Source organism: Amblyomma americanum, chromosome 2 (assembly GCF_052857255.1).
Source record: "Amblyomma americanum isolate KBUSLIRL-KWMA chromosome 2, ASM5285725v1, whole genome shotgun sequence".
Lineage (NCBI taxonomy): Eukaryota > Metazoa > Arthropoda > Arachnida > Ixodida > Ixodidae > Amblyomma > Amblyomma americanum.
Window position 1 is genome coordinate 60,622,021 of NC_135498.1, and position 25,771 is coordinate 60,647,791.

Sequence of the window (25,771 nt, forward strand, 5' to 3'; positions counted from 1 at the left end):
GGGGCTGCGTGTGGTAAATCAGTAGAAACAGTTGAACACCTCATACTCGAATGTGATGGTATCAATTCAGTATCGATGCAGGCACAGTCACTATCTCTGCAACCCTATGGTTTAGAGATAGCAATGGTCATGTAAATAAATTTTTGGTGGAAGTTAGCCAAAATGATTGGAAGATTGGTGGCTTAAAAGCAGAGAGGTGCCATAAGGTTAATAGAGTAGGACTGAAAACGTATTTAAAGAAAATGGTGAATTTTAATAACAATTTATAACACAGTTAAATAAAAATAAATAATTAGAACGGAGCATGTTGGCAACTGTTGCCACCACCCCGCTTCAAAGGGTACGCTCCTATCTTCCATCCATCCATCAATCCACTAGAGTTACGCGTTTGCTTTTCATGAGCCGTTCGCGTCTCTATTGGCCAAACTTGATCACATGGTTGAAAGCATACATGAACTGCGGAGAAGCCAACTCCTTTGCATCGTTTAGCACCAGACCGTTGCTGGCAGTAAATTCGTACACCTACTGTTCTCCTGCTTTGTGGCATTATTTTTTTGTTTCAGAGCACATGTTCACTGAAAACGATGTTTTCTTATTAATAACGTGCAATGTTATTTATATGTGTTCGCTAATTGTTAAAAAGAAAGCGTTTTTGATTTGTGCGGCTTACAAAAGATGGCACGACCTGCTACATAGCGAGTATTTTGAACTTTGAATTTGCCTAAAATAAAACAAGTTCAGCAGCCCGAAACAAGAGGATTGAGCCTGCACTCGCTGCTACCACTGCACCAAATCCGCCTCTTGAATGCGAGAGTTGCGGCTTTCCCTCATAATTTGTATGCTTTTTGCGGAAACTCGTAAACCCTACGTGCAACTCGCAGAGAGCAGTTAGCTCTCTCACCGACAGGTAGCGCCACTAGAGTGGCGCACGTGAAAAGAAAGGCACGTGAAATTCATGAGCGCCCGTCCTTGTCGCCTCGTCTCTGTCCTCGTCTGTTCAGCGCTGCTTTTCCAGAAAGCCTATAGTGATGCTTGCGTCAGTTCCCCGCCGATTGGGCTTGACAACGAAAGAGATTGACTTCTTGAGTGATCAAGCGTCGGTTGTCTGTTTTGGCTTGGCGCATGCGTGACGGTTACTCTGCGGAATGTGCACAATACAGATGTCAGTTGTTAGTCCAGCCTTGTCCTGTGTACCCGCCGCGGTGGCTCAGCGGTTAGGGCGCTCGGCTACATATCCGGAGCTTCCGGGTTCCAACCCGACGGCGGCGGCTGCGTTTGTATGGAGGCAAAGCGCTAAGGCGCCCATTTGCTGTGCGATGTCAGTGCGCGTTAAAGATCCCCCAGGCGGTCGAAATTATTCCGGAGCCCTCCTCTTTCTTCCTTTCTTGTTTCACTCCCTCCTTTATCCCGAATTCTCTTACGGCGCGGTTCCGGTGTCCAACGATATATGAGACAGATACTTCGCCATTTTTTTTTCAAAAACCAGTTATTATTATTATTATTATTATTATTATTATTATTATTATTATTATTATTATTATTATTATTATTATTATTATTATTATTATTATTATTATTGCTGTTGTTGTTGTTATTCTGTGTAGATTCTTCTCTTGTCCCTCGTCTTTTTTTCGGCTGGTAAAAGTTATTCTTCGGCACGTCATACCAAATGGCCCACCATTCAGCCTTGCTTCACTAGGATGGCTGCCATTCCTGGCCTTCGGAGCCGTCGTTAACAGCATCTGTGCGCAGTGCGAACTGCTGCTGCGCAGCTTGTGTACGAATGTCAAGTGACTCTTAAACCCGGCTGAGGTACGGATGTCATGCGTTTTGTTGAATTAACATGTAAAACTAATTTCCCTGTGTTCTACTAGCGGAAAATTAAGCGTACTTATTAGATATGGGATCTAATAGGCGGTTAACATAGTAGGAGACAAAAGTTCTCCCAACTAGTTTTGACCTATGAGCTAGCTAGCTGCCATCTAACAATAGGCTTATAGTTTCCTAGACGCTAGTTGGCTTGGTCTCTGAGGCAGGTCATGCCTGTTGGATATATGAACCGCTTAGCAACAAGCCTTTGCTACCTTTAAATTCTGCACATTCCAAACTAGTCAAAAGGACGGTTGCCAATGTCTTTCAAAATGTAATTCGTAAGTCTTGTCCTCATTTGATGGCTACCCTGGCTATATATGCTGATAGCTGTTGCAGAATCACTGTTGAGAAAGGTAAACTTGAATAAGCAAGCTGCGCTGCTTTTACTGCCGAAGAATTAATGATCCACTACGGCACCTCTTTCTTCTTTCACTCCCTCCTTTATCCCATCCCTTACGGCGCGGTTCGGGTGTCGAACGATATATGAGACAGATACTGGGTCATTTCCTTTCCCTAAAAACCAATTAATATTATTATTACTGTCGGAGAAGAACGGAAAGAACTTGCTGTTGTTCCATGTATTGTCACGAAGTGGTGACTGCGATCCGGAGAGCAGGAAAACGGTGAAAATGGCGTCTAAACAAAACTCTTTATTTGGGTTGACTCGAACTGAACCACTCGGCGGCGGCGTAGCAACAAGCGTGCTCGGCAGTCGTCGAGTAGAATTCCCGCCGCTCTCGGCCGTGCTCAATTTAAAGCAGATAGCGAACCTTCGAGATAAAGCGCGCAAAGTTACTACAACATTCCGGAACAACGTATAATCGGCTCCGCCTGGATGCGATCAATCGAGATAAGTCTGGCCTCTTCTTGCATAGCAAACAAGGCGATAAAGCGGCGTGCCGGCAGCTTTGATAAATGAAAAAATAATCACTACAAAGATTCGCTCCAATATGCACTCTGTACCCCACAATTTGAAGCGTATCGCAATGTGGATAGATGTATGCGTTTTTTCAGCTCCTGATAAGTTAGACAGGCTATACAGGGTTAACAAACCAGAAAGTCACGTGCCCAGGGTGTGCAAAAAGCAGAGAGTTCCATTTGTTGAGTGTGAAGAAGGGGTGGTGTATCAGATTTCGCTATCGTATTGAAAACAGTATGTGGGACAGACTGTTCGGTTTTTAATGAAATGATCACCTCCGATCGAGAGCACAAGCGCAATTTAAAGAACAAAAATGAACAAGATGGGTTGCTTGCAGCGCATTGCTGTCAATGCAATGGGTGTACAGCTCTCTATGACAAGATAGTTCTGATCGGTACAAGCAAGGATAAGATAAGCGCAGAGGGAAATAATTGAAGCGGAAAAGATAGATCGCTTAGGAAGTGCCTCCGTTAGCATCCCTCTGTCAATCTGTCCCAAAAATAATATGCGTTCATTCGGGCTCGATGATATCACGTATATCTGTTATACGACGGAAATACATGTGTATATATAGATGTGCTTCTTCACAATAAAGTTGTTGGAATCAAAAGAAAACATTTGACAGAAGTCTGTCGGGCTGGGAAATTTAATGGTGAATTCCAATTGCAGGCCCAGAGCGGTCTGCACGCTCTGTGACAGAGCGCCTGAATCCGGCGCAGAGCGCGCGACCTGAAATTGCGATTGGAGTACACTTGCTCTGGCCAGAGCATGTAAGGCGCCGCTATCGCCGCTGAATATGAACGTCACGCAAACTTCCGGCCGGATCCGCCGATTTCGGCGGAGCAGTCCCGACTGCTCCACGGAGCAATCTCGGCTCGGCAACCGCTCCCTGTCTACGATTGGAAGATGCGATCCGTGCCTCAGATCTGCGTTTGGAATACAGTTGATCCGAAAAGAGCAGGAAACGTTGCTCCAGAAGTGCTCCAACTCTGCGATTGGAAGTCACCATTAATTAGGAGAAAGATGACTGACGCCGACCAAGTTAATTTTGCAGAAAAAAACACGACGTTTCGGGACCGGCTCGGTCCCTTCATGGTTTGACTACGAGCGAAGTAGTAGTAGTACGTGGTTTTATTAAAATAAAAATAAAAAGGAAGGAAAAGAATTTTGCTAGCCCCGGCATCTGCCATCGATACTGAAGCACCTGAGCTGTGGCAGCGGAAATAAAGGACAGCAGGCAGAATGGAGAAATGAAATGAAAGAGGTGAGGCGACAGGAAGAGAGGATAGGGGGAGGGGTAATATACACAAACTATTTACACAATACGAAATGTGTACAGGTTGTGCGCGTGATTAGTTCATGATGGAGCAATAAAAACACACGCGCACAGCACTATGTTGACTACAATTATAACTGGAGTGGGGCGACCAGTTGTTAATTGTCCAAGGTAGCACTTGCGGAGCGTTCGATCACTGCCTGGCGGAGAACAGACAGGACGTCCAGCCCGTCTGTTCCAGGAATGCAGAGGCTCACCAAGGTCCGCTCACGAGTGCGCGCACTGCCCTGCGGCCACAAGCAGGTGTTCCATTGTTTCCAGTGCACCGCGTCCGTCACACACATTCGTCGCTATTCCGCGACGCTCCAGGTCAGTGGCCGCAAACCATGAATGTAAGAAGAAAGAAGTGTCCCCAGGGAGCGATTAACATTCTCACGTGTCAGTTGGATGCGCCACGACACGAGTAGAAGCCTCCTGCGCGGGTTAGCTTCGGTTTCCAATACAATAGTGTCGTCAAAGTCAATTCGGTGGTCGCATGCCTCGCAGTGTTCGGCCACAGCTCTGCGATGATAGTTCATCTGTGGGACGTCCGCTTTGTGTTGCCTCATTCTTTCCGCGAAGTTCTTCGTCTCCCCTACGTACAAGGCCGGGCAGACCGAGCAGGGGATTTTGTATACCACGCATTGGGTCCTTTCTTTAGGGTGACGGTCCTTCGGGCGGGGGAGAAGGCGTCCGATGGTGGTAGTCGGTTTGTGTGTTGTTAGCATTCCTTCTTTACCGAGAATGCGAGCCAGCGCCTCGCTCACACCTGTCACCTATGTGATAGAAACACGTTTTTGCTTCTGACGCGTGCTTGGGGAAAGAATAGAGCTGTTTTTTTTTTCATCCGACGCATTTTAGCCGAAAAAAAAAACACCCTCAAATGTTGCACATGTGAAAAAAATGATATGAACCTCCCTTCTCGACCCTTGCAAGAAAAGGGGCAAGCATGGAGTTCAGTAGAACTGCATTCCTGTCGGTAACTCCATTCCTTTTTTTTTTTTAAGAATGCCGCCGAGGGTAAGAACGCCGCCGGCACTTTTCCGACTTGGAATCTACATTTCTGAGCAAAGAAATTTCCTTGAAGAAGGTAGCCTATCATGCAGCAGTTTCTGTGTCCCCGTAGCCTTCACTGGGTGGCGATGCACCCAAATTGTGACTGGCATCCGGCTCACTTCAATCCACCAGGGGCACAAAGCATCATGGAACTTTTCAATCATTGAGGACAAGTCCATAAACTAGTGTCAGACTATCACATGGGGGATTCCTCAATAAAGGGGGGGGGGGGGGTGCACAGGGGTCGCACGTATGCTCTAAGGTATTACCGACCCACGACTTCCGTGTTTCGAAGAAAGGATCGCGGGGCACCAGTCCCGCAGTTGGGAGTGGGTTGTCACTTGTTCGTTGTTCTGGCTAGGGACCATGGGAGGTGAAGGGAGGAAGTATAGATGGTGCGAGTTGAGTCTAATGTTTTGTAAGAGGTAGCCGCCACAGCTCACCACGCGGAAAAAAGAAGGTCTGTCTCCTTCCATTTCCTGCCGATGCCTCTGCTGCATTTGCCACGTAAGGTGGACCTACGGAGATACCCTATTCTGTATTGTACCATTGTGCTCTTTCGACAGCTCTCTCGAAGCCCTGTTGAAGTCAGCGAGGCGACATTCCTGAGTTTAACCGAGAAGGGGGAACATGACTCCTCGTTGTTACCGCAAGTTGTCTACGTTCGCAGAGAAGATGCTCAGGCCAGCAAACATACTTTGCCTGGAGGTGGAGGGGTGAGCAACTGAAAAAGGGTCCATACAGCTCCAAAGGCACCCAAGGGGCCTTTTCGTCGAGTCACTCCAGAGAGCCTACCTTTTCCCAGTACAGCGCCTCTCTAGTGGCCGCCAGTTTTTTTTTTTTTTTTCAGTGGCCGCCAGTTGCAACTACAAATTTCCCCCCTGGAAAAGGAATGCGATGAAGAGTGGCCATTTCAAACCCCTTCACAATAGCGGCTTCGGAGAACTGGAATCGCGAAGGCCGCACAATGCAGGAGTGTCAAGGAGACTCGCGGAATTTCCGAGACTGCGGAACTCTCCAGCGCTGCACCTAACTTCTTACACAAAAACCGGTCCGGAAGCCGTGTTGAAGGAGTTCACTCATGCAGGGACGCTGTCTTCCATATTTCTGCAACGCACCATCTGCTGTACGCCTGTAAATGAAACGAACAAATTTCTTGAAAAAATTGTAATTTCTTGGCAAGAAATGTAAGGCTGCACTAGATGGAGCGGCATTTTAGCCGATATAGTTAGAAGTGTAAATAATTGAATAAAAGCACCCAAAAATCACTCATGAAACAATTTGTAGTGTATTCGTCTTTGTACATATTACATCTCAGTTTGCATATGCTTTCGCATCAAGCAAATGGCAGTGCGTTACTAGGGTATACCGTGTATAGCCATCGGCTGACGAGCGGAATGTGGTTCAACTCAAATACGCGTAAAACACAAAAAGTGGAAAACGTGGAAGCCTGCATTATTTCTTGTTCTTTGTTGTGGCTGTCTTCTAGCTCGTTCTTTTATGAAGCTCAGCCAGGACGAACTAAGAGGTTATAAAGCCAAACTGACTAATCCGCTGACGTATAGGCTGCCCAGTCTGCAAAACATGGGTACGAACTCACACAACATCTTAAACCGCACTAACGGCCAGTGTATGTTACCGAAGAGGGCGGTAGTCATTATTCAAATAAAAAACAAAAGCGAAGACGAGAGCGTCTTTTGATTCTGGTCATGGGGCGTCGATAAATATAAGGAGCTAAGGGGTTGGATTTGGTTGCCGATTTTTACAGCATAATAATGCAGCTAAAGTTATTTTGGGGTGTGTTAGAAAAGTGGCAATCATTTAGCTTTGATTTGAATTATTGCTTTTTTTTATCACAGGACAGACTTGCATTGAGTGAACATATATTAGGTCAAGGCAAATTAGTAGATACTGCTCATTGAGGCGCTCGTAACCTAGAGTGCGTCACATAATATGCGTTGCTCTCGCGTTTTATAAGCAAGGGCTCGGTGCCTCAAAAAAAAAGTAAAGTAAAAGAATGTTGCCGGCCGTGGCAATTGCTACACATAGATATTAGATAGCAATTGCCACGGCCGTCAACATTCCTTTCCTTCACTTTTTTTCTTTGTTTCTTTAAAATCAACCACTACCACGAGCACCACCACCACCATGGGCCGAGATAAACTCGATGTAAAGACTAAAGCAATAAAAGAAGCGTCCAAATCGTACAGCCGGCGCTGCTGTCGTGCGCTACCACGTGTGTTGGCGCTGCACGTGGCTTAGGCACCCTACACGTGGCACGTGAAGAGCGCCACCAGTCGGATTACCGGATTAGGCGTGCCTCCTTTTCGACAGGAAACCTCACGGGTGTTGAAGATATATGTGTTGTTTGGAGTTATTTGCTGAATATTCAAAAGCTACACTTTCACTTTATCATTTATTCGGTCAATCACACACACAAAAACGATCATTTGCTCTCGGAATTTGTCCACGTTCTTACACGCAGGCACTCCCAAGTTAGGAGCTAAATGGTCTTAAATGCATTATACGAAATATAAAGTCAGAAAATAAATGTTTCTTAACTTTGTTCAGTCTGGTGCCTCATAACAAGGGCAATAAAACGAAAAGGGAGTTGAAGGCGTTGCTGCGCTCGTACTGATTTCTGTCTGATCAGAAACACGTGGCTAAGAAATAAAACGCTTAACAGGCATTTTTAATTGAAATTAAATATAAAATAAAATGCGAACCTAAAAAAAGGAGCATACGCACGAACATAATACGCGTGCATTAGGAAAGTTTCCATATGGTCTGTTTCAACTCCGGTAACTTCATGCTCTTGAACTCAGATCAGTCCGCCAGATCTGTGTGGGTTTGGGTTAGTTGGTAATCCATTCTTGACAGCAAAGCGCGCAGAAAATGACGAAGGCAAATACCAGTTTGTTGGGGCAGTGTTAGCTTAGTTGACGGAGCGAAAAAGCTTTAAAACTGGCTGCCATACCAACTAGATCAGTGATAGCCCTACTCCTGTCCTTCTCGCTATCGCTGCTATCTGTGTTCTTTCCTTATCTATCTTCTCCCCGACCCTTGCGTTTCCTTTTTCTTATTGATACAGAGGCCTTGTGTCGTGTCAGACGATACCGTGCATGTCATATATCACACCGCAGAACACCAAAACATGACTCGTACATTGAGCGCTAATCTTCGCCTTTAGCAAGGCCACTCTCTCAAAGGCCCCGGCGTTGAACACAATGTATCCCAGTGCTTTAGTGCGAAAAAAAAGCACGAAGTATTAATGCAGTGTAATACTGGGCAGCGCTGCGCAACACAAGGCTAGTGCAGCTGCCTGATGCATGTCCAGATTTCTTTGACATCGCTTTTAATTACATGAGAGGTGGAAGTTTCCCGAAAAAACTACGTTGGTGTTATTGCGCAGTAAAGCACCCAACCAATCCGTCCTACAGACGCCAGCGGGGAAGTATAGATATTCTCAACTGTTAGAGCAGCACACTGCGGCACAAAGATATATCGACTGCAAGGAATTCCTCAAAATCCGAACGCATAACTTTATGTGACACACTCGCGCGACGAAAGAATTTTGTTGAAATCAATGTTGACAAACACCGGGCCCCACCCTGCCGTTTGTGGGATCAGCTCTAAATACCCGAAGACGCGGGTTCGATCCCGGCCGCGGCGGTCGAATTTCGATGGAGGCGAAATTCTAGAGACCCGTGTACTGTGCGATGTCAGTGCACGTTAAAGAACCCCAGGTGGTCGGAATTATTCCCGAGCCCTCCACTACGGCGTCCCTCATATAGCCTGAGTTGCTTTGGGACGTCAAACCCTCTAAACCAACCAAATTCTTCATTGAGGAAGTGCGATTAGGAGAAAGCCAACTCTCGTGCAGTAAAATAATGTAGACTTATGAGCTGTTGTAAACCGGGGAATTGGAAGATGCCATGGAGCGACAGTTCCATTGGAGGGCTGAAAGTCCCGCCATGGTTATTGTTTTAGAAAAGAGGCGGCAACAGCCTTTTTCAACACATCGGACTTTTCCGTTATGCCTGATTAAGTTTTTTTTTTTTGTCCTGACATGATGTAGACTTCGAGGACGAAGCGCGACGCCTCCGAGTCGGACACATCATTTATACGACAGAGTGGCAAAAGTTTGAGAAAGGGTGTGTGCCAGTGTCATTCGTCAGCACTGGCGTTGATGTGAGAGGTATGTGTTTGGATCGAGTCGACAGGGACATGGGAGGAAGAACATGTTGACGAGGTTTGGCTACTCAAAGTAGTTGAAGCTGTGCTGAGATTACGTGGGGCAGGACATCGCTGAATGTGCTGATCATACGATCGAGGACACCACGGACTTTGTCAAGCCGGCTTCAACATCATTACCAAGTTGCGCGGACATTATACCTGCGTACAAGCGGCTTTTTCTATGCAGCAGGGCATACTCATCTGCTCGTCTTCTGCGTAGCACAAGTTAGTGCTTTCGTACTGATTATAGTGTAGTACAGTAAAGGCCACTGAGAGTTTCTTGCTACGCACAGATCCTTAAAGCGAGCCGATAATTTTAAAAATTGTCGCTCCGATTTAGTCCCCCCTCTAAACTCCCTTTAGTCTCTCCTCTAGGAGCAAAAAAAAAAAAGAGCGAGACAAAGATAAACAATCCAGCCGTTTCATGTGCCCGGACTGTACCACATGTGTCGTGCAAGAGACTGTAGAGCATGTTTTATAGTGGCGTGCACAGCATATCCACGAGAAAGACTCATGCTAGCATCCGCTCAGAGATTTAATCCTCGGCGCATGGCCAGATAGTTCGAAAACTCTACAGGCAACGCGAGTGCTCCCACGCTTTTTAAGCGATACGGGCCTTGATTCGCGTTTGTGATGTTAGGTGCGCCTTGTCTTTTTTCATCTTCCTCCTCCCATCATCATCATCATCCTCCATCGTGACCCTCTTTTTTCTCATTTTCCCATTCCTCAGTGCAGAGTAGCAGGTCGGATATCCATTTTTCCGGCCAACCTCTGTGCCTTCGCCGTCAATAAACCCTCTATCGATCTAGACAACATTCTGATCGCTGTGACGTGAAAGTTCAGTATAGGTTAATTGAGGCATGAAAAAAAACTTCGACATCGCCTCTGCCTTTTAATTCATTCGTTGTCATTCTAGCTCTGGAAGCAAGCTCACTTTATTAAACGTTTTACTAAAATAAACGGCGAAGCTGCGATTCGCTAACACTGCTTTTGAAACCGAAACCGAAACTAAAACACAGATGAAACTATTTGTTGGCCATTAAATGCGCTCTGCATTAATTCGATCCCTGCGCAGTGCTTCATATATGCTGTCTCTCACTTCAGCCGTTTGCACCAAGCAACATATTAACGCGGCGCGCTGCGAGGTCGAAGGAGAGAGAAAAAGCGCGTGACGCGTAGTCGTAAGAAGATGCAGTATGAATGTTACACTCCAATACTGTCCGTCTGTTGCGTCATAAATGCTTAGGACTTAGTGAACTTCCCATTCGTACAATTCCTTTTGTAGGTGCAGTCCCGTGCGCCACGGCCCCACATATATGCAAAGCGCACCGCAGAAGCAGTTATCCTGCCTTTCGTTTCTTCATAAGGATAGTTATGAAGAAACATTTATTCCGCCTTTCGTTTCTTCATAAGGATGGTTATGAAGAAACGAAAGGCGGGATAAATGTTTCTGCGCGGCCGTCTTTGTGGTGATGGTAGAACAAAAAGAGATTACCAGGGCACCAAGTATCAATAGCACCAAAAGCCAGGCGTCCCAAGGTACAATCATAAGTACTCATGTCATTTGCTGTTGGCGTTCGGAGTTCTTTTCACCAAATTTTCACGACGTATTTTGAACAGTTGAGAACAACAAAACAGAAGCGGAACCATTGAAGTAAATATCAGTAAACAAATAAAATGCTCCTGCCAAAGGCGGTTTCATGGTACGCATGGTGATTCCGATTGTTCAAAGCGACTAATGAGTTTGATTTTATTTTCTTCAACAAGCAGAAGACTTCTTATTAAATATTATTTATTTACACACTAAGAACTTTTTCTCAATGGTACAAAACATTTATTTTGAATTTTATGCGCTGATGCGAAACTGCGGCTAACGTTTGACGTCATATCCAAGAGGTTTTCTTGGTCACGTGACTCGCTGGCTTTTTGTGAGCGCATTTCCAAGGTAATTCGCATTTGGACGTGTTTTATTGTTCCGCGATAGCCGAGGCACTCTGTGCTCGGTCTCGCTGCGTGTTGGGCACTTCTACGCTTTTTCTAACGCTCTTAGACGCCAAAGATTCGATGTGAATCCGTGTTTGCATTGTGTAAGCTGTTTTAGATTTATTTTCATCGTATTTCGGTGTGCGCGTACGAGGCTTAGCGTCTAAGCCTAACGTTGTGTCGCGGCTTGCCTCGCTACAAGAGACCGCTGAACTCGCAGCTCTCGCCGCTTCGACCGTCGCGCTCCGTTATGAAGCGAACGGATTCGGAAATCAATGCTGCCTTACAAAACCTGCATCTCGGAAACAGGATAATTTTCTCCCTGGTCTAGCGCGTCGTTCGACGATATTCGCTTTCTTTCTCCTGCCGCTGTTGAACGCGTACTGTACTACCCGATCCCCGTGAAAGGTGAAACGCGACGGCGTTTGGCTTCGCTTTAAAAAAGGGGGGGAGCGACTGGTGTTCGGCTTCGTCGAAGCCTGCCGCGAATTCTTTCGGCTTGTCTGGCGCGTGTGCCTGTCTGGGTATTCGTGGCGTGCGCGCGAGGTGCGGGTGTCCGACCGAAGCAAGCCTCGACGACGCAGTGTGCGTGTGCGCGCGCTTCGCCAGCAGCCAAGGGTCCGTTTTAGCGTACGAAGAGTGCGTCGCAGGCAGACTTTCACGCGTTCCCTTGTCTCTAGGGGCGGGCTCTGCGGGGTGAAGCTTGGCGTGGTTGAGGCAGTGACGCATCGGTGAATTTTGCATCGCCTTCCGTGCTAGCACCTACTGACCCTCGCTTCCTCTCTTGTCTCTCCCCCGCAGCTTTTTGTACATAACATTTTGTACATACGGTATTCAAGTGATGAGTTCGAGTAATACACAGAGGGCGGGGAAAAGCAGCCGAGATCGAGGGAACAAGTCACCATCGGCAACGACACAGTCTCCCAAGTCGGTCACTGCCACAGATGGTCATGCCAAGCCGCCAGACGGCTTCATTCCCAAAGTCCAGGTGAGTGGCCCGCTTTGGCAGACCCTGCCCACCCAGGAGTCGTGTGTCGCTTGGCTGTTTTTCTTTTTTTTTCTCTAGCGGTTTCTCGCGTTGCATCTCGCATTGCGCAATGCCGCCCCTTTGTTCGTTTCGCGGGCTGGACAGTGCTTTTTTTTTTTGCCCGCGGTCCTAAACTGTCGTCGTCCGGTGGAGCGTGGTGGCTGTTTTCTTCTCTTTTAAAACACAGCAGTTAGGAGACCAAAGCTTCACTCGTGTATTGTTTTTAAATAGAAAACGCCAGATTCGCAGTTTTATCTGGTTCACGTTGTTGGTCCGCTGAATAAGCTTTTGTAACAGTGCAGTAGATAGCGTTTTGAACTGATATTACATATTTCAAATTAAACGGCCATGTTGATGTATGTGCGTGCATTCAACGTCGGGGACCTTCCGTCTCTGGTTAACCTCAGTTTTAAACTGAGTGACCGTACGACTTGAGTGTTCAGAGTATAAGGGGATTTGCTCTTCTAGTTCATCTTGCTTGAAAGCTGTGCTGTCTCTAATGCTATAGTCAGGTACAACTCTAGAGCAAAGCGACTGATGCCCCTCGAAGGAGGCCTTCTAAAGGGAAAAAAGCGCAAAAGACGGGGACAAGTGAAGAAAACAAAGGACCAGAGGCCTTCTAGCGAACGACACTGACAGATTTTTATGACACTACTGTTAATTCTATTAAGCTGGGGTTTTTCCCCATTTATCTGCCATCCCCTGCGATTTGACTATTTAGCAGGTCAAATGAGAAGTGGGAGGGGGAATTGGTCGACGCCATTGGCTGGAGGATCTTCCTTGAGGGGGAATTTTCCGCTTTGTTCTTGATCTGTATCCGTCCATAGTCAACTTTCATGTTATCTTCAGACTGATATAGTTGTCATCCCCAGTGCCGCTGGGTACCCACCGGTGGTAAAATGGGTACAAGCTTTCCCCTGCCTGGTGCTCGGCTTGATTGAAATGCTTGAGAAATGTGTGGACCCCACCTTGAGTAGAACAAGAAAAACCTTGTGCCATGGCGCTCTTTGGCCACAGTCACCCTTGCGCCATAAGAATTCATCATATATTTGTCATGATGCATTTCTAATGCATGTGCCTGAACAGACCAAACAGTTTCTGTGACCGATATCTGTACTGCGTCTGGCTGTGTACGCCAGGTAGCATCCTGTCTAGGTTTTTCACAAAAAAAAACTGGATATCAAAGCCTACAAAAGCTTGTACCCTTTAACCAAGCAGTTTTGTCATCGTGCTAATACCATTACGTTTCGCTTGAAAGGTGGATGCACTACTTCAAAACCATGTTTGCAGCTTATGTGGCATGATCTTGCCTTGCCCTTCAACATTTTATGCGGCCGCTGACGTAGTCCGAAATGTTTGGAGTCTCGTGGGACATGGATGGCGGGCATGATAGGTTCGCACCTTAGTTTTCAGAAAGGTGGCTGGATAATCAGGCCAGCTCTTAAGGGGCTGTGCTTGTTGAATGCGATCACTCGAAGTTATGGACGTGCAGTTCATATGATCAGCCGGCGCTAGCTACATTGTGTAGCTTGCCATTGGAAATAAAAGCTGAATGATGATAGGTTTACATTGCCCAGGGATGACCATTTAGAGAATTGTCGTATGGCATCATAAATAATAACCAGCTCCTGCAATCCAACCTTCTTCACATGATTAATGCAAAAGTGATGTTAATATGGATGCTGCCTCTCAGGATTTGTACACCTATGTGCATTCAGAGCGGGCAGCTAATTTGTAATGCTATGCATTGTGTAGAAAGCTGGTGCTATTACTGTTGTGTTTAAAGGAATGACGTGGCAGTTTAGCCTTCTGATGGTTTCAGCATTACTGCGTAGACCACCATGTGAGCATTGCCCTGCACTGTTTGCTGAATGTAGTCTGTGTATTTTGTGCAGCCCACTCCAGAGCAGATTCGGCTGGCACAGATCATCAATGACCCTACCAAGCAGGATGACCCAGACATCAAGAACAAAGTCCTCCAGGTGGGTTTCATCTTCCCTCGGCTTGATCTGGCAGTGCCCTCCCACGTGGCGGCATTAGGCAAGAGCTGCACCGCTGCTCTGCAGGGAGTAGGAACGGGTTTGCTTCCTGTTGGAAGGCTGCCAGCTTGGTTTGCCTAGGCAAGTGCCTGAAGCCGTTGGCAGCGCTTGAGGATTTCCGGACTGCTAAGGTGTGGTGTGCAGGCTTGAGTGGGTGCGACTTCAATGTTGTGCTGCTGATTGGTGCATTGAAGAGGCTTTGTGCCACACAGAAAGTCTACTCTGCGCGAGCAAGCATGCCAACATGCAAATGACAACACTTGTGAAGTGGCACTTGTGTGACGTTGGAAACAAAGTGCTTGAGTTGGAATCCCCAACACTGGTGGCCACATAGCTGATGGGCGCAATGTGCAACTGTGGGATTGAGTGAATTATCAGCCTCCTCTGTTGGCCACTTTTTATTTGTGCTGAACAGTGTGTATTGCAGCAGCTCTGTTCAGTGCTGCCACTGTTATTTGGCAGCCAACCATTACACCTGTGATCTGCACTAGGTGCTTATGTACTGCCACCAACAGAATGTCTGTATAACCTGGCAGTGCGATGATGTACTAGCAATGTTTCTTGCTCCCTTGTTTGTAATTGCCTATAATAACTGTTACACTATGATATCACTCCAAGATACCTGGTAGTTACCATGAAGCACCATTGGCAGATTGCATTGTCAAGATTCGGTCTTGAGAAGCCAGGTTTTATGTGGAAATCCGGTTTAGCCTGACGCTTAAAAGTATCTGCTCAGTCCAAGTATGGGGGAAATCTGGTTTTACCGGAAAACTAAAGGCTCTAAATATGCGACACCTCCAGTGTTGCTTCTGCATTTGTGTCCCTTATGATGTGCCAGTTCAGGCTTGTACACCAAACCTTCTCTTTGTTTCATGTACACTTTCTGTTCTTCTTTCTTTTCGTGTCCTGCAGTGCTGATTTGTTTTCTTGTGGTGCAGGTGATGGAGGTGACAGGCCAGTCCAGTGATGCAGTCGTGATAGCACTGCATGACTGCGACAATGACCCCACACGAGCCATCACCATGCTCATCGAGGGCAACAAGCAGGAGGTCAGTACTGGCTTGTTTCTTTCTCACAGCTGTAATGTGTCATGTCTGCAGGAGTTGCATTTAAGGTCTAAACAAAAGGACACCATTACTGTTCTTTGGTAACATTCGCTGTGCTGCAACGTGAAGTGTGCCCACAATGTGCAGGGCGAGTGGGAGACGAGGGGCAAGAAGAAGAAGCCCGTGAAGGAGGCCAACCAGCCACAGGCGCAGCCGCAGAAAGGGGACCAAGGAGGTGGCCCTGTGAGCAGCAACAAGGAGAACCGTGGGGGGCCTCGTGGGGAAGGTGGGCCCCCACGCAACACCCCCCGAGGGTCTGGCCGCGGGGGAGGCGGTGGAGGCCGCGGCGGCAGCTGTGAGTTGTGGCCACCTGTGCTGCGCTGATATCGAGTCATTTAAATCATCTGTACTGAGCTGCTTAAATGGAAGCCTCATTGTTTTGTGTGGAGGAAATGCATGCTTTCTTGTTTATTGTTCAGCACTTGCGGAGCGCATGGCCTTCACTGCTGCTTGCTCTGGCTGTCCTGCAGGGAAGAACAAGGAGAACGAGAAGAACGAGCGAAACCTGGAAGATGGGCGGGCTGGCGATCGCGAGCGTGGTGGTGACATGCGGCCGCGAGGAGGCAGCCGTGAGTTGACATCTCCTCTTTGCTGTCACCCAGTAATCAAAAGCTGCTGTGTTCTGTTGCCGAGAGGCTTGGTTGTTGGTGCTGTGTTGCATTTTCCTTGTTATTGTGAAGCTGTGACCTCAGTGGCTGCAAACTGGTGTAGTGCTCCTTTATCCCGAACACAGTTGGGGGTTGTGCCAGTTACCTCAAAATCCGTGCCAGATCTGTGCATCATCCATTAGCTTGGGGGGTCAGCTTCGATCAGCACCCTGAAATTTGAAGTAGCTGCAGATATGGCTTGACCTGGAGTCAGCGTGCCGAATTTTGTGGCTAGATCTGCGACTAGTGTGTTGGACACTTGGTGCACTGTTGGTGCTCTTGCTTGGTCACCCTGACCCCCCTCCCACTGTGTGTTGCAGGACGTGGAGGCCGCGGTGGCCGTGGCGGGGGCAGCGTTGGTGGTCGTGGAAGCCGCACGTTTCAGAACCGCGGCTTTGGCCACGAGGGCTTCCCCCAGTCGATGGACACGTGGACCAACAGCACGTCAGCTGGCCAGTCCAGAGGAGGGCAGCAGCAGGACTCCATGCCAGTCGGTGGGTGCCCTTAGCATGCACAGATGTTGCCATTTTGTATGGGATCTGACCTGGGCATGCAATTCCTGCAGGTGCGGGTGTCATTTCAACTCAAATGTTGCCTTCCCTTAGACTTGTGGGTGATGACCCACAGTTTCACAGTTTGAGGGGTTGGCAGTGGCTTGTGAAGCAGAGATCACTTATGACCATAGTTGCGAGTGGTTTTTCAGAATTTTTATGCATGGAGTGAAAAAGCAAAGGCAGCTGAATCTTGGCCATCTTTGTGAGTGTTCAGAGGTTCTCCGAGTGGAATAAAGGAGAGCAGTCAAATTCTGAAAATTATCACAAGCATTCGAATGTACTGCTGCAGCAAATGGCGTATGTGATCTGCTACTGCCCGTTTCTTTGGCACTCAATAGTGAAAAGATTCAGTATCTATGGCTCTCGTTATTGGCATTCTCCTGTGAAACGCTCTTTTTTTTTTCTTTTTTGTCAGGCAACTGGAATAATGATTTGGCAGCCAGTGAGGACTGGAGTGAGGAGGACTGGACTGGGCAACTGGAGACCAAGGTGTTCACGGCAAGCGGGGTGTCTGCGACGCCCACGCCGGCTCCTGACACAGCCAGCATCATGCAGCTGCTGAAGGAGACTCCACACGAGACACTCAGTGTTGCCCAGTACAACCAGCAGGCCACCGAGTCCATCAAGGCGGCTGTTGGGGTGAGGGGCACAGCCTTGCTGCTAGCATTGCAAGAACCATTGACGGACAGTTTCATAAAGTAACTTGCAGCCCTGTGTCGGTGTGCATGTACCGTGTAGAGAGGAAGTGCCACTTGGTGCGTGTGCTTTTTTTTGTACTGGTAAATTAGGGACGAATTCTGGACCTGCCTGTGTTCCTTACCCCACAGGTGCCTCCCCAATGACGAGTTTGAGCATGACTTTCGTTCTCCTGAGCAGTACACAAGCTGAATGACCTTTTGTTTCTCTGAGGGGAGAGCTTATGGGAAAGTTCGTCCCTGGAAAAGGGCACAAGAGTGTGTTCACTTTCCTGCATTATAAGATGGATACGTGGGACGTCTTGTAAATTGCCCGAAGCTTTGTTGCTTCATAGAGGGGAGAACCTCCACGATGTGGCTCCTGCTAAGAGGGTCTTAGAAATGTTTTTTTTTTAATGAAGTTAGTTATAAAATCTTCAGGGAACATGTATTTTCTCGTGGTTATTCCAGATATGTCACTTAATGTACAAGTCCTTGTGCAAATATGCAATATGTTATGTAACTTTTTGCAGAAATCTTTTAAGGGAGGGGGAGGGGATCAGAACTAACTTTTTGTTTCTTGGCTGAAAGGGCTGAAATTTGGCACACATGCTGCACATTGCAGTGAAGAGACAAATATAAAATTTCACAAAGATACCTTCATTAATTTTTTGTATAAGAATTTACAAGTTCGTTGCTTGTGGAAAGCCTGGCACAGTAACAAAACATGGCAGTGAGCCGGGAATACTTTGCATGTTTGCCCAAATATCTAATCTACACAAAGACAGTGTTTGATTTTTTTTAGTGTGCTAATAACTTTTAAATGAACGTGACATGCACATGACTGGGCTTTGCTGCATAAAGCCATATAATTGTGAAACAATAAAATAATGAAAAGGTAAATAAACATTTCAAGACTGTCTTTAAGTGCAGCACAGCTTATGGATCGCAGCAAAACAAACTGGATCAAAATCGGCTCAGCCACTGCTGTGCTATGCTTTCCACGAGCGAGGTGATCGACAAAAAAAGTAATTGAGAAAACGGGCCGCAAAGTTTTGCAAGCACTACAGATTTATTAGAAAGCACCAGAGCTCTAATATTTTGCATTGTTGCTGTCGGGCATCGTCTTGAACCTTTGCCTCTTTGTTTGGTGGGCTTTGGACGCCTTCTTCAGGTGTTCTTGGTCCTTTTATTGAGTCCTCTGGATGGCAAGGGCACCATCATGTACACCCAAGGTGGCACACATTTCCGAGTAGGCTCCCTGAATTGTGCTTCACGACTGCCTCATTTACTGCCGTCTCTATCGCAAAAAGCGAGGCGTGCTCGTCCTTTGACAGTACTGACCAAATTTTTGTTCAGTTGCGGATGCTGTGCGAAGGGAGTCTCGAACGCTGCATGTCTGCGCTTCTGCCGTCACTGCCGACACGAAACGCGGCTTGAGGTGCGCCGGAATGGTGCTATGTTCGGGCGGCGATTCGTCCGGTGAATCTTCATCTATCGCACTGTAGCTCGTCGACGGTTGGGGCTCACTCGCAGGCTGCGTATCCGTGTCGCACGATTCGCCAGAAACAGAGCACACCGTCTCTGCCGGCGTTGGTGACTTTCGACCCGCGTCTCCTCCAACGATGCAATCTCGGCTACCGATTCACGCGTCCGTACGCAGAGGTGCAAAAGGCTCCGTTGGCGCGTCTTCCGTCGACTGGGTTATCGGCTTCGATGGCACAGGGCGATTGTCGGCTTCGCTGCTGGAGTAACGCGGTGCAAGATAGCACGGCATGGTTCCGCATGTTCAGTCGGGTGCTCCGCTTCTCCCGCTGTCCGCAGTCTTTTTCTCGCCATAGGAAGCTTGTGCTTCAGTTTTCCGGAGGCGTGCTTAGTCAAATTTCTTTTCGAACGAGCGACGATCCGTCACAAAGCTGGGAGCTTTTAGAAATCCGAATGCTGCATGTCAGACTACGGTGTGGTTTGCGAAGCAAAACAGTGGTCCATTGAGGTTGCCAGCTTGCCCGCTTCCGCAGCAGCAAGCAATAGGGAGGCGAGGCCTCGCCTTTCAGACCGGCAGCCAATCGGAGGCGCGCTTTCAGCGGAGGGCCCGTGTGACCATCCCAGGCATACCCGCGCTTCTTTTGTGTTTGTGCGACTGTTACAAGATGGTGACGACTGAAGAATTCAGAAACGGAACAGTGGAACTTGCTTTCGAACGATACCAAGATGGTGGTGCTCGGTGGCGGGAAAGACGAGATATGGCTCCGCGAACTGCGGTGATTTTGCGCGATTTTGAACTGTCTCGTTCTGTGCACTGACAAATAAATTTTTTCCGGGCACCTCTAGTGCGTTTTCAGCGAAACCATTTTGATGCAACTTAGATTAGGAGTTGCAGATACCGAAGCGCTTGGTTTCCAAAAATCGATTTTTTTTCCCGCGATTTTCGCGATCCGATCCCCGCGTCCCCCCGTAAATTTGAGGGAGGTACAGCTAGCCAAGGTGCAGCAGGACTTGATAAGGCCACGCTTCTGATACTGGCTTGTAGCTACTGCTCTGGCTAGAGCCTCCTGTCTACTGTGTGTTGCTTTAATCTATTGGTAAATTTTTATTGCATGCTATGTCTTTTTGCTTTCTTTTGAGTCCACCTTCCTGTGTCAGAGAAACGGGAGAGCAGGCTGGTGTGGTGCTTGCTTTGTGCACCCTGAAGCAAGGACATGAAATTTTAAGGCCCTAGAATATCTGACCAGGTAGCCCCGCTTTGCATGCATGCTCACTAGGTTGACTGGTCTGCCACATGTTGCCTTGCCAGGTGGGCTCCTCAGCCGCTAGTTCCATGACGAACAGCACCTACCTGCCAGCCCAGTCAGCGACTGCGTCTGGGGATGTTGTTTCTGTCACTGCCTCCAAGCCCATTGCGCCTGCTCCTCAACGCACAAAGACGCCCAAGGTTCGGGTGCCACCTCCTTCAAAGGTCAGTGCTAGCCAGGCATCGATATGAAACCCTCGTTCGGCTGTGTCATTTTGTTGTGACAGCAGCTGAGCTTGGCCACAAATGTGGCTTTTTCTGTCGGGCAAAAAATTTTTTAAAAATCTGCAAGGGGAAGAAGTTGACTTGTTCTGTAATTGGCTTTGGATCATATATCGCTTTGCCACAGTCCTGCCAGGATGGCTAGATTAGCACATTTAGAACCACTGGTTTAATTTCTATCCGAATTGTTCCTGCCACTGCTAACTGAAACTTGACATGGCTGCACCCACTCTGGCTACTGCTTGGCTGGTGTTGACTCGTGCCAGGTGTTTAGTTTTGTTTTCCCCACCAACCAGGCTACGGGCGAGGTCTTTCTCTTTCTTTACAGTTGTACAGTATAGTGAGGAGGAAAGTGCACTTTGTCGCTGTTCTGGGGGTCATGAATACAGTCAGTGACAGATTATTCTGAACCCGACTGTTCAGGCACTGTTTTTAACTTTGTTTAAAAACTGTTGCTCACCTCATAGGAATGTGTACATGTTGGTGGCCACTGTTTTCACTGTTTTAGAGTCCTAAACTTCAGTTTTGTACACTAAGTTACGCAGGTGAGGATTGCTGCCATAATTGGCCAACTGTTTTATTGTTGCCCTAGGAAATGGACAACTGTTGTAATCTTGTGCCGTGCGCCAATCCGCCTTTTTCATTTTCCTGTGCTGCCACCTCGCGTACAACGCTGGAAGCTCACTGGTAGGGTACTGCGCGCCCAACCCGGCCGGATTGAGTGCCGCTGCGGAGCACGTTTTGTTGGAATCTATCAACGATGGCGTGTCCTGGGCAGCACCTGGTACCTGGAGGATTTCTAGGGTTCATTGGTGGCTGTGTGCGAAGTCCGAGGCAGGCTGTAGTGTCCACCGAAGAGCAAATTCTTCAGTAGCTCCGATCATCCGGCATGCGATGCGAACACCAGCTAGCAAGGTCCGCCGCTTCAGAGATGAAGGCTACATTCGGAACATAATGTTCAATGAAATATACCAGATCAGTGAGGTTGGCGTTTTCCGCTGTATATGCCTGCCATTCATGAAAGGTGGATACTACATCGTGCACACCGTAGTACAGAAAACGACTGGGGACAACAGTTTCCACAAGCAATCGTTGTGCTCAAGCGCTGCCGAATAGCTATAAAAGCACAAGCGTACTCGCAACAAAGCAGCTCTGCTAGCATTTCACTGTATTTTCCCACAACATACCGCTGCATAGGTTAAACAAGCATGCGCGTCCATAAAGACGAGCGCAAGAGGCGCACATTAATCCATTCCGGCGATACCACGCAGAGCTCTTCATCATGGATATGATTCGAACACACGCATAACGCACCTTCTTCTTCTGCCTCTTAATACATGGCACATACCCACACGGGGGGATTGGCCAGGGTGTAGTGGCATAAACAAGGAAATATCCATAGGAGATTATGACAAAATTTTAGCACCATGCGTGAATGCTCTCGTAGCTTCTTTTTCGTTGCCACCATCGCGCGTTGAAAGCGGCTCACAGCACTTGCCCATTTGGCCTTCTTGCTTGAGAAAGCAAAAAGCGTCGAAACGAAGTCTGGGTGCCGCGGTGACATTCGAGGCCTTCCTGCCCATGAATAAAACACTTCGTGATAGACTGCACACGCATTTAAACACAGTACCTCGTCCGTACCTGTCACAAAGTGATTCCCGCACAGTCTTGACGTGCTTGACGGTGCCCAAGGGCGGCACGATCGTCAAGCCGGCGAACTGCTTTTATCCATGCTTCGCGTCGAAGGCTGTCCCGGGAAGCGCTTGGAAAGCGAAAAAATCCGAGTTTACTTTCCTTTACATATTGGGTATTGCTGCCATATGCAACACATTTCGTAGGTATCGCCAAATGCGTCGCGCTGCTGCAGCAACGCACCCCGCGTAGGAAGCCGGTTTGTTTACACTTCCACGACCGGTCTCGAGTGGAGCGAGCGACCCTTCCAATATGTTTCGCCACACCGCCGCCAGGGGATGGGCGCATGCGCAGTCGCGTCGTGAAAAAGGCGGATTGACAACCTGTGTTGACAGTATTGGCTTGCGGTGTACAGACAGTGCGGTGTAGACATGGTGAAACCATGACTTCGGCTCGAACTTATGGTATTCTTGTTGCATGTAAGGACAACATGCAGCAGGGCAGCTTTTTTTCTTTACATTGAGCTTTTTTTTTTTTTACTAAATTGATTTTTCAGTTCCCATCGAGCCTGCAAATTCACTTCACTACCGTTAATAAGCTTGACTGTCATAGTACTGTATGGTATTTGAAGTTGAATGCTAGATCAAAGTGAAATATTTAGTACAGTAGAATCTCGATGATACAGTCCCGATTGATACGAATTTATAAAATTCCTTGGCTGGAGCGCATTGTGCACAATGTGCGGAATTCTGGATGTTCCAAACTCTCTACCGCGCCACATCGGATGATAGAACATGCGAGCCGTGATTGCACCCTCGAGCACTACGTGCGACCTTCACATCGCCGAAATCGCGCATTAAGCACCGCGAGTAGCGATCTGTGGCCGCACAGCAGTGATTAAATCCCGTCAGTCGTAAACAGATCTGCGTGCATGCATTTTCTATGCTTCTGCATATGAATTTTGTTCGTTTGGAGGACACAAAATTTCGGATGATACGAATTTTTTCGCGACCCTGTGAGATTCGTATCATCGAGATTCTACTGTATACGAATTTGTAAAATGCCCTGGCCAGAGTGCATTTTGTGCAGTGGGCAGAAATTCGGATAGGAACAACCCTCCTGCCTCACTGTGGAAAAGAAAGCACGATTCATGACAACAGCCTCAAGCACAAAGTACTTGCTGTACATCACCATCCATATGGTGAATTCTGCGTACGAATTTAGTTCATTTTGGATTAGAATATTTTTTGTCACCCTATGATATCAGTTTGAGGTTCTACTGTAGGTCTGGCTTTTTTTTTTTTTTTCCTTGTAAACTTTTTAGGATAAGTCAGTGCGCGAGTTCTGAAATTAAGTAATTAGGGAGCAGCGGCAAGCTTTGCTTCGCTGCTCAGTGCCTCTTGCCATTAGTGGCTGCGTTTCCGGAAAGCATGCATTGGGCAGTGCACTGAAGCCTCGTCTGCAACCCTCCTGCAGATACCAGAGTCTGCAGTTGAGATGCCAGAAGACAGTGTGGTGTCATCACTGGACGTCCAGTTTGGGGGCCTTGAATTTGGCACGGACACATTCGACTTTGGGGCGACCGATGGTCTTGCAGCGGTGTCCACGTCGCAGTCCACAATGCCACCCGGCCTGGCTCAGGCTGAGCAGGCATCCATCGCTCCGACGGTACCCTCATCCACACCTTACCTGGACGGACATCATGCAGTCAAGTATGTGACTCTTCTGTAGTGGTACTATACACCTGCCACTGTAAATTGCATGATGGAAAAAAGAGCTAGCTTTTCTCGCTTACTGGTGTTCTTGGATGCAGTCTGCATGCATGCAGGCATGAAAAGAGGAGAAAAAAAATGCAAATGCACAGTGCACGCACATCAAGATAAATGCCAATAAATGGAGTAGTGCCATTAGGTTCAGGTTACTGTGTGTTGTTCGGGGGACATCAGTCTTGATGGCTTGGGGTTGACGAGCCCTACCAGTCTTTTTTCTATTGGCAAGGCTTGAGTGTGTTGTTTAGAATGCTACATCAGTAAGGAAGCCAGTGGAATGGCCGAAGTGTGTGTACCTGGTGTTTCAGTTTGTGCCTCTCCTGTGATGATGTGTGGTGTGACTTTCGTTCTCCTGAATGCCCACAGTTGAATGAAAACCATAGACTCACTCTCTGAGGAGATGGCATAGTGTGACACTAAAGTACATCGGCAGAATATTCACTTTTGAGTTTTGCTGAATGGCTGGGTCATCCTTGCCTGCATTTAAAGCTTGTGAAGTTACCCCTGCTTTTTGGAGGAGCATAGTGCCCGGATGATTTGACGTGGAATGTATGAAGAATGCTTGTGTGCATTGGTATGATGGAGCAGGTTTTGTTGTCAGAAGTATGTTTTTACTTGGCCAATTCCTTTCCTTGGCTTGGTGAAGGGGTAGTTTAGAACACGTTGGTTTTTCATATCTCAGTTTAAATTAAATTTTCAGTCTCCAGAGTGCTGAAATAAAAAGCACCATTTTGAATTCAACTATTTGTTTCACTCCGCATTTGTTTTGCGACTGGTGTGACCTGAACTGTTTGTGCCCAACGCAGTAAGGGCACCTCGTCGACGGGTGTCCCGAGCAGTCCTGTGGTGCCCCTGGGTGCCGGCCAGGTCACGAAGGACGCCTCGACGGCAGGCTCTGTGTCTCAGCAGCAGTCGCAACCCTCGCAGCAGCCTCAACAACAGCCACCATCACAACCATCAGCGGCGCCACCCAGCGCTGCACTCTCACGGCCACCCGGCATCCCCGCTCCCAAGGAAGCTCCGGCACCCCTGGGAAACAGCGTGCCTACCCCCACGGCCAACGCTCTTGGTGCGGGGGCCCCTGCGTCTTCTGCAACATCGGCAGCTGTTGCAGCGTCGGCAACTTCTGCCAGTCACAAGGTGAGAGCGGCCTCTTGCTTGCTGGCGTGGGTACTAGCATGGCAAAACGGCTAGGTTGAGTTTGGGGGAATTGTTCCGAATAGATAATATTCAGTGATGGTGCTGTGTTGATGTGACCCCAAGATGGACATTGTGGCAGGAAAAATGGATTGAGAGAGTGACCTGTTAGTTACTATGAGCATATGGATAAGAGTCAGCTTAAATTCAGAACTTCATGGCAAAACTGTGCTTGCTGAGATTTTAGAAGTGCGTAAATGGCCCTGTCAACAGTGCCAGGATGTCGCCGCTGCAGTCGGGACCTCGTCGAAAGATTCGCAGCTGTGACGCAAGGCCAGTGTTATACTAGAGCAGGCAGTGTGGGCCTCGAGTGATCACTTTCTGTAGTATTTGTGCTTGAGTGTGATAATCTGGTTCTGTCCCTTGCTGCAGTGGACGGCATGCAGTTATGTTAACGCGTAACGCATTGCGCTGAGGGCAGTGGTGGGCAGCAATAGTATGCCCCTCTTGTCAGCTAGGGCAGTGCTGAGCGTTCCTTTAATGTTAGGGATAAGGAAACATTCTTCTCACATTGCAGTGTTGCCTCTCCCGTGATGATGTGCATTGTGACTTTCGTTCTCCTGAATGTGCTCAAGTTGAATGAAAATAATACACATTCTGAGGAGATGATGCAACGTGCCCAAAGAATCCGTCATTGTGCTTTCTAAGAGTTCACTGTGGCTTCTGTATGGACCTCCTGAACTCCTATTGTTGTGATTTGAACAGGCATCACTAAAAGTAAGTCCTCTACTC

At 47.8% G+C, this 25,771-nt stretch overlaps 1 protein-coding gene across 6 annotated transcripts in view; it reads left to right on the top strand.

Moving 5' to 3' along the window:
* The first annotated feature begins 11,313 nt into the window (after positions 1-11,313).
* The window catches only part of lig (ubiquitin-associated protein-like lingerer), a 47,825-nt gene continuing 33,367 nt past the window's right edge, over positions 11,314-25,771 (top strand). For 4 of the 6 annotated variants that reach the window (XM_077654468.1, XM_077654472.1, XM_077654473.1 and 1 more), the window contains exons 1-11: positions 11,327-11,485; positions 12,183-12,369; positions 14,304-14,390; positions 15,386-15,496; positions 15,641-15,848; positions 16,024-16,122; positions 16,521-16,694; positions 17,170-17,393; positions 20,223-20,384; positions 23,550-23,785; positions 24,649-24,982. In XM_077654468.1, the coding sequence (XP_077510594.1) occupies positions 12,223-12,369; positions 14,304-14,390; positions 15,386-15,496; positions 15,641-15,848; positions 16,024-16,122; positions 16,521-16,694; positions 17,170-17,393; positions 20,223-20,384; positions 23,550-23,785; positions 24,649-24,982 (1,782 nt within the window). In that variant the 5' untranslated portion in view covers positions 11,327-11,485; positions 12,183-12,222. Of the gene's footprint in view, positions 11,486-12,182; positions 12,370-14,303; positions 14,391-15,385; positions 15,497-15,640; positions 15,849-16,023; positions 16,123-16,520; positions 16,695-17,169; positions 17,394-20,222; positions 20,385-23,549; positions 23,786-24,648; positions 24,983-25,771 lie in introns of all 6 variants that reach the window. The other 2 variants (XM_077654469.1, XM_077654471.1) reach the window with 1 other exon arrangement.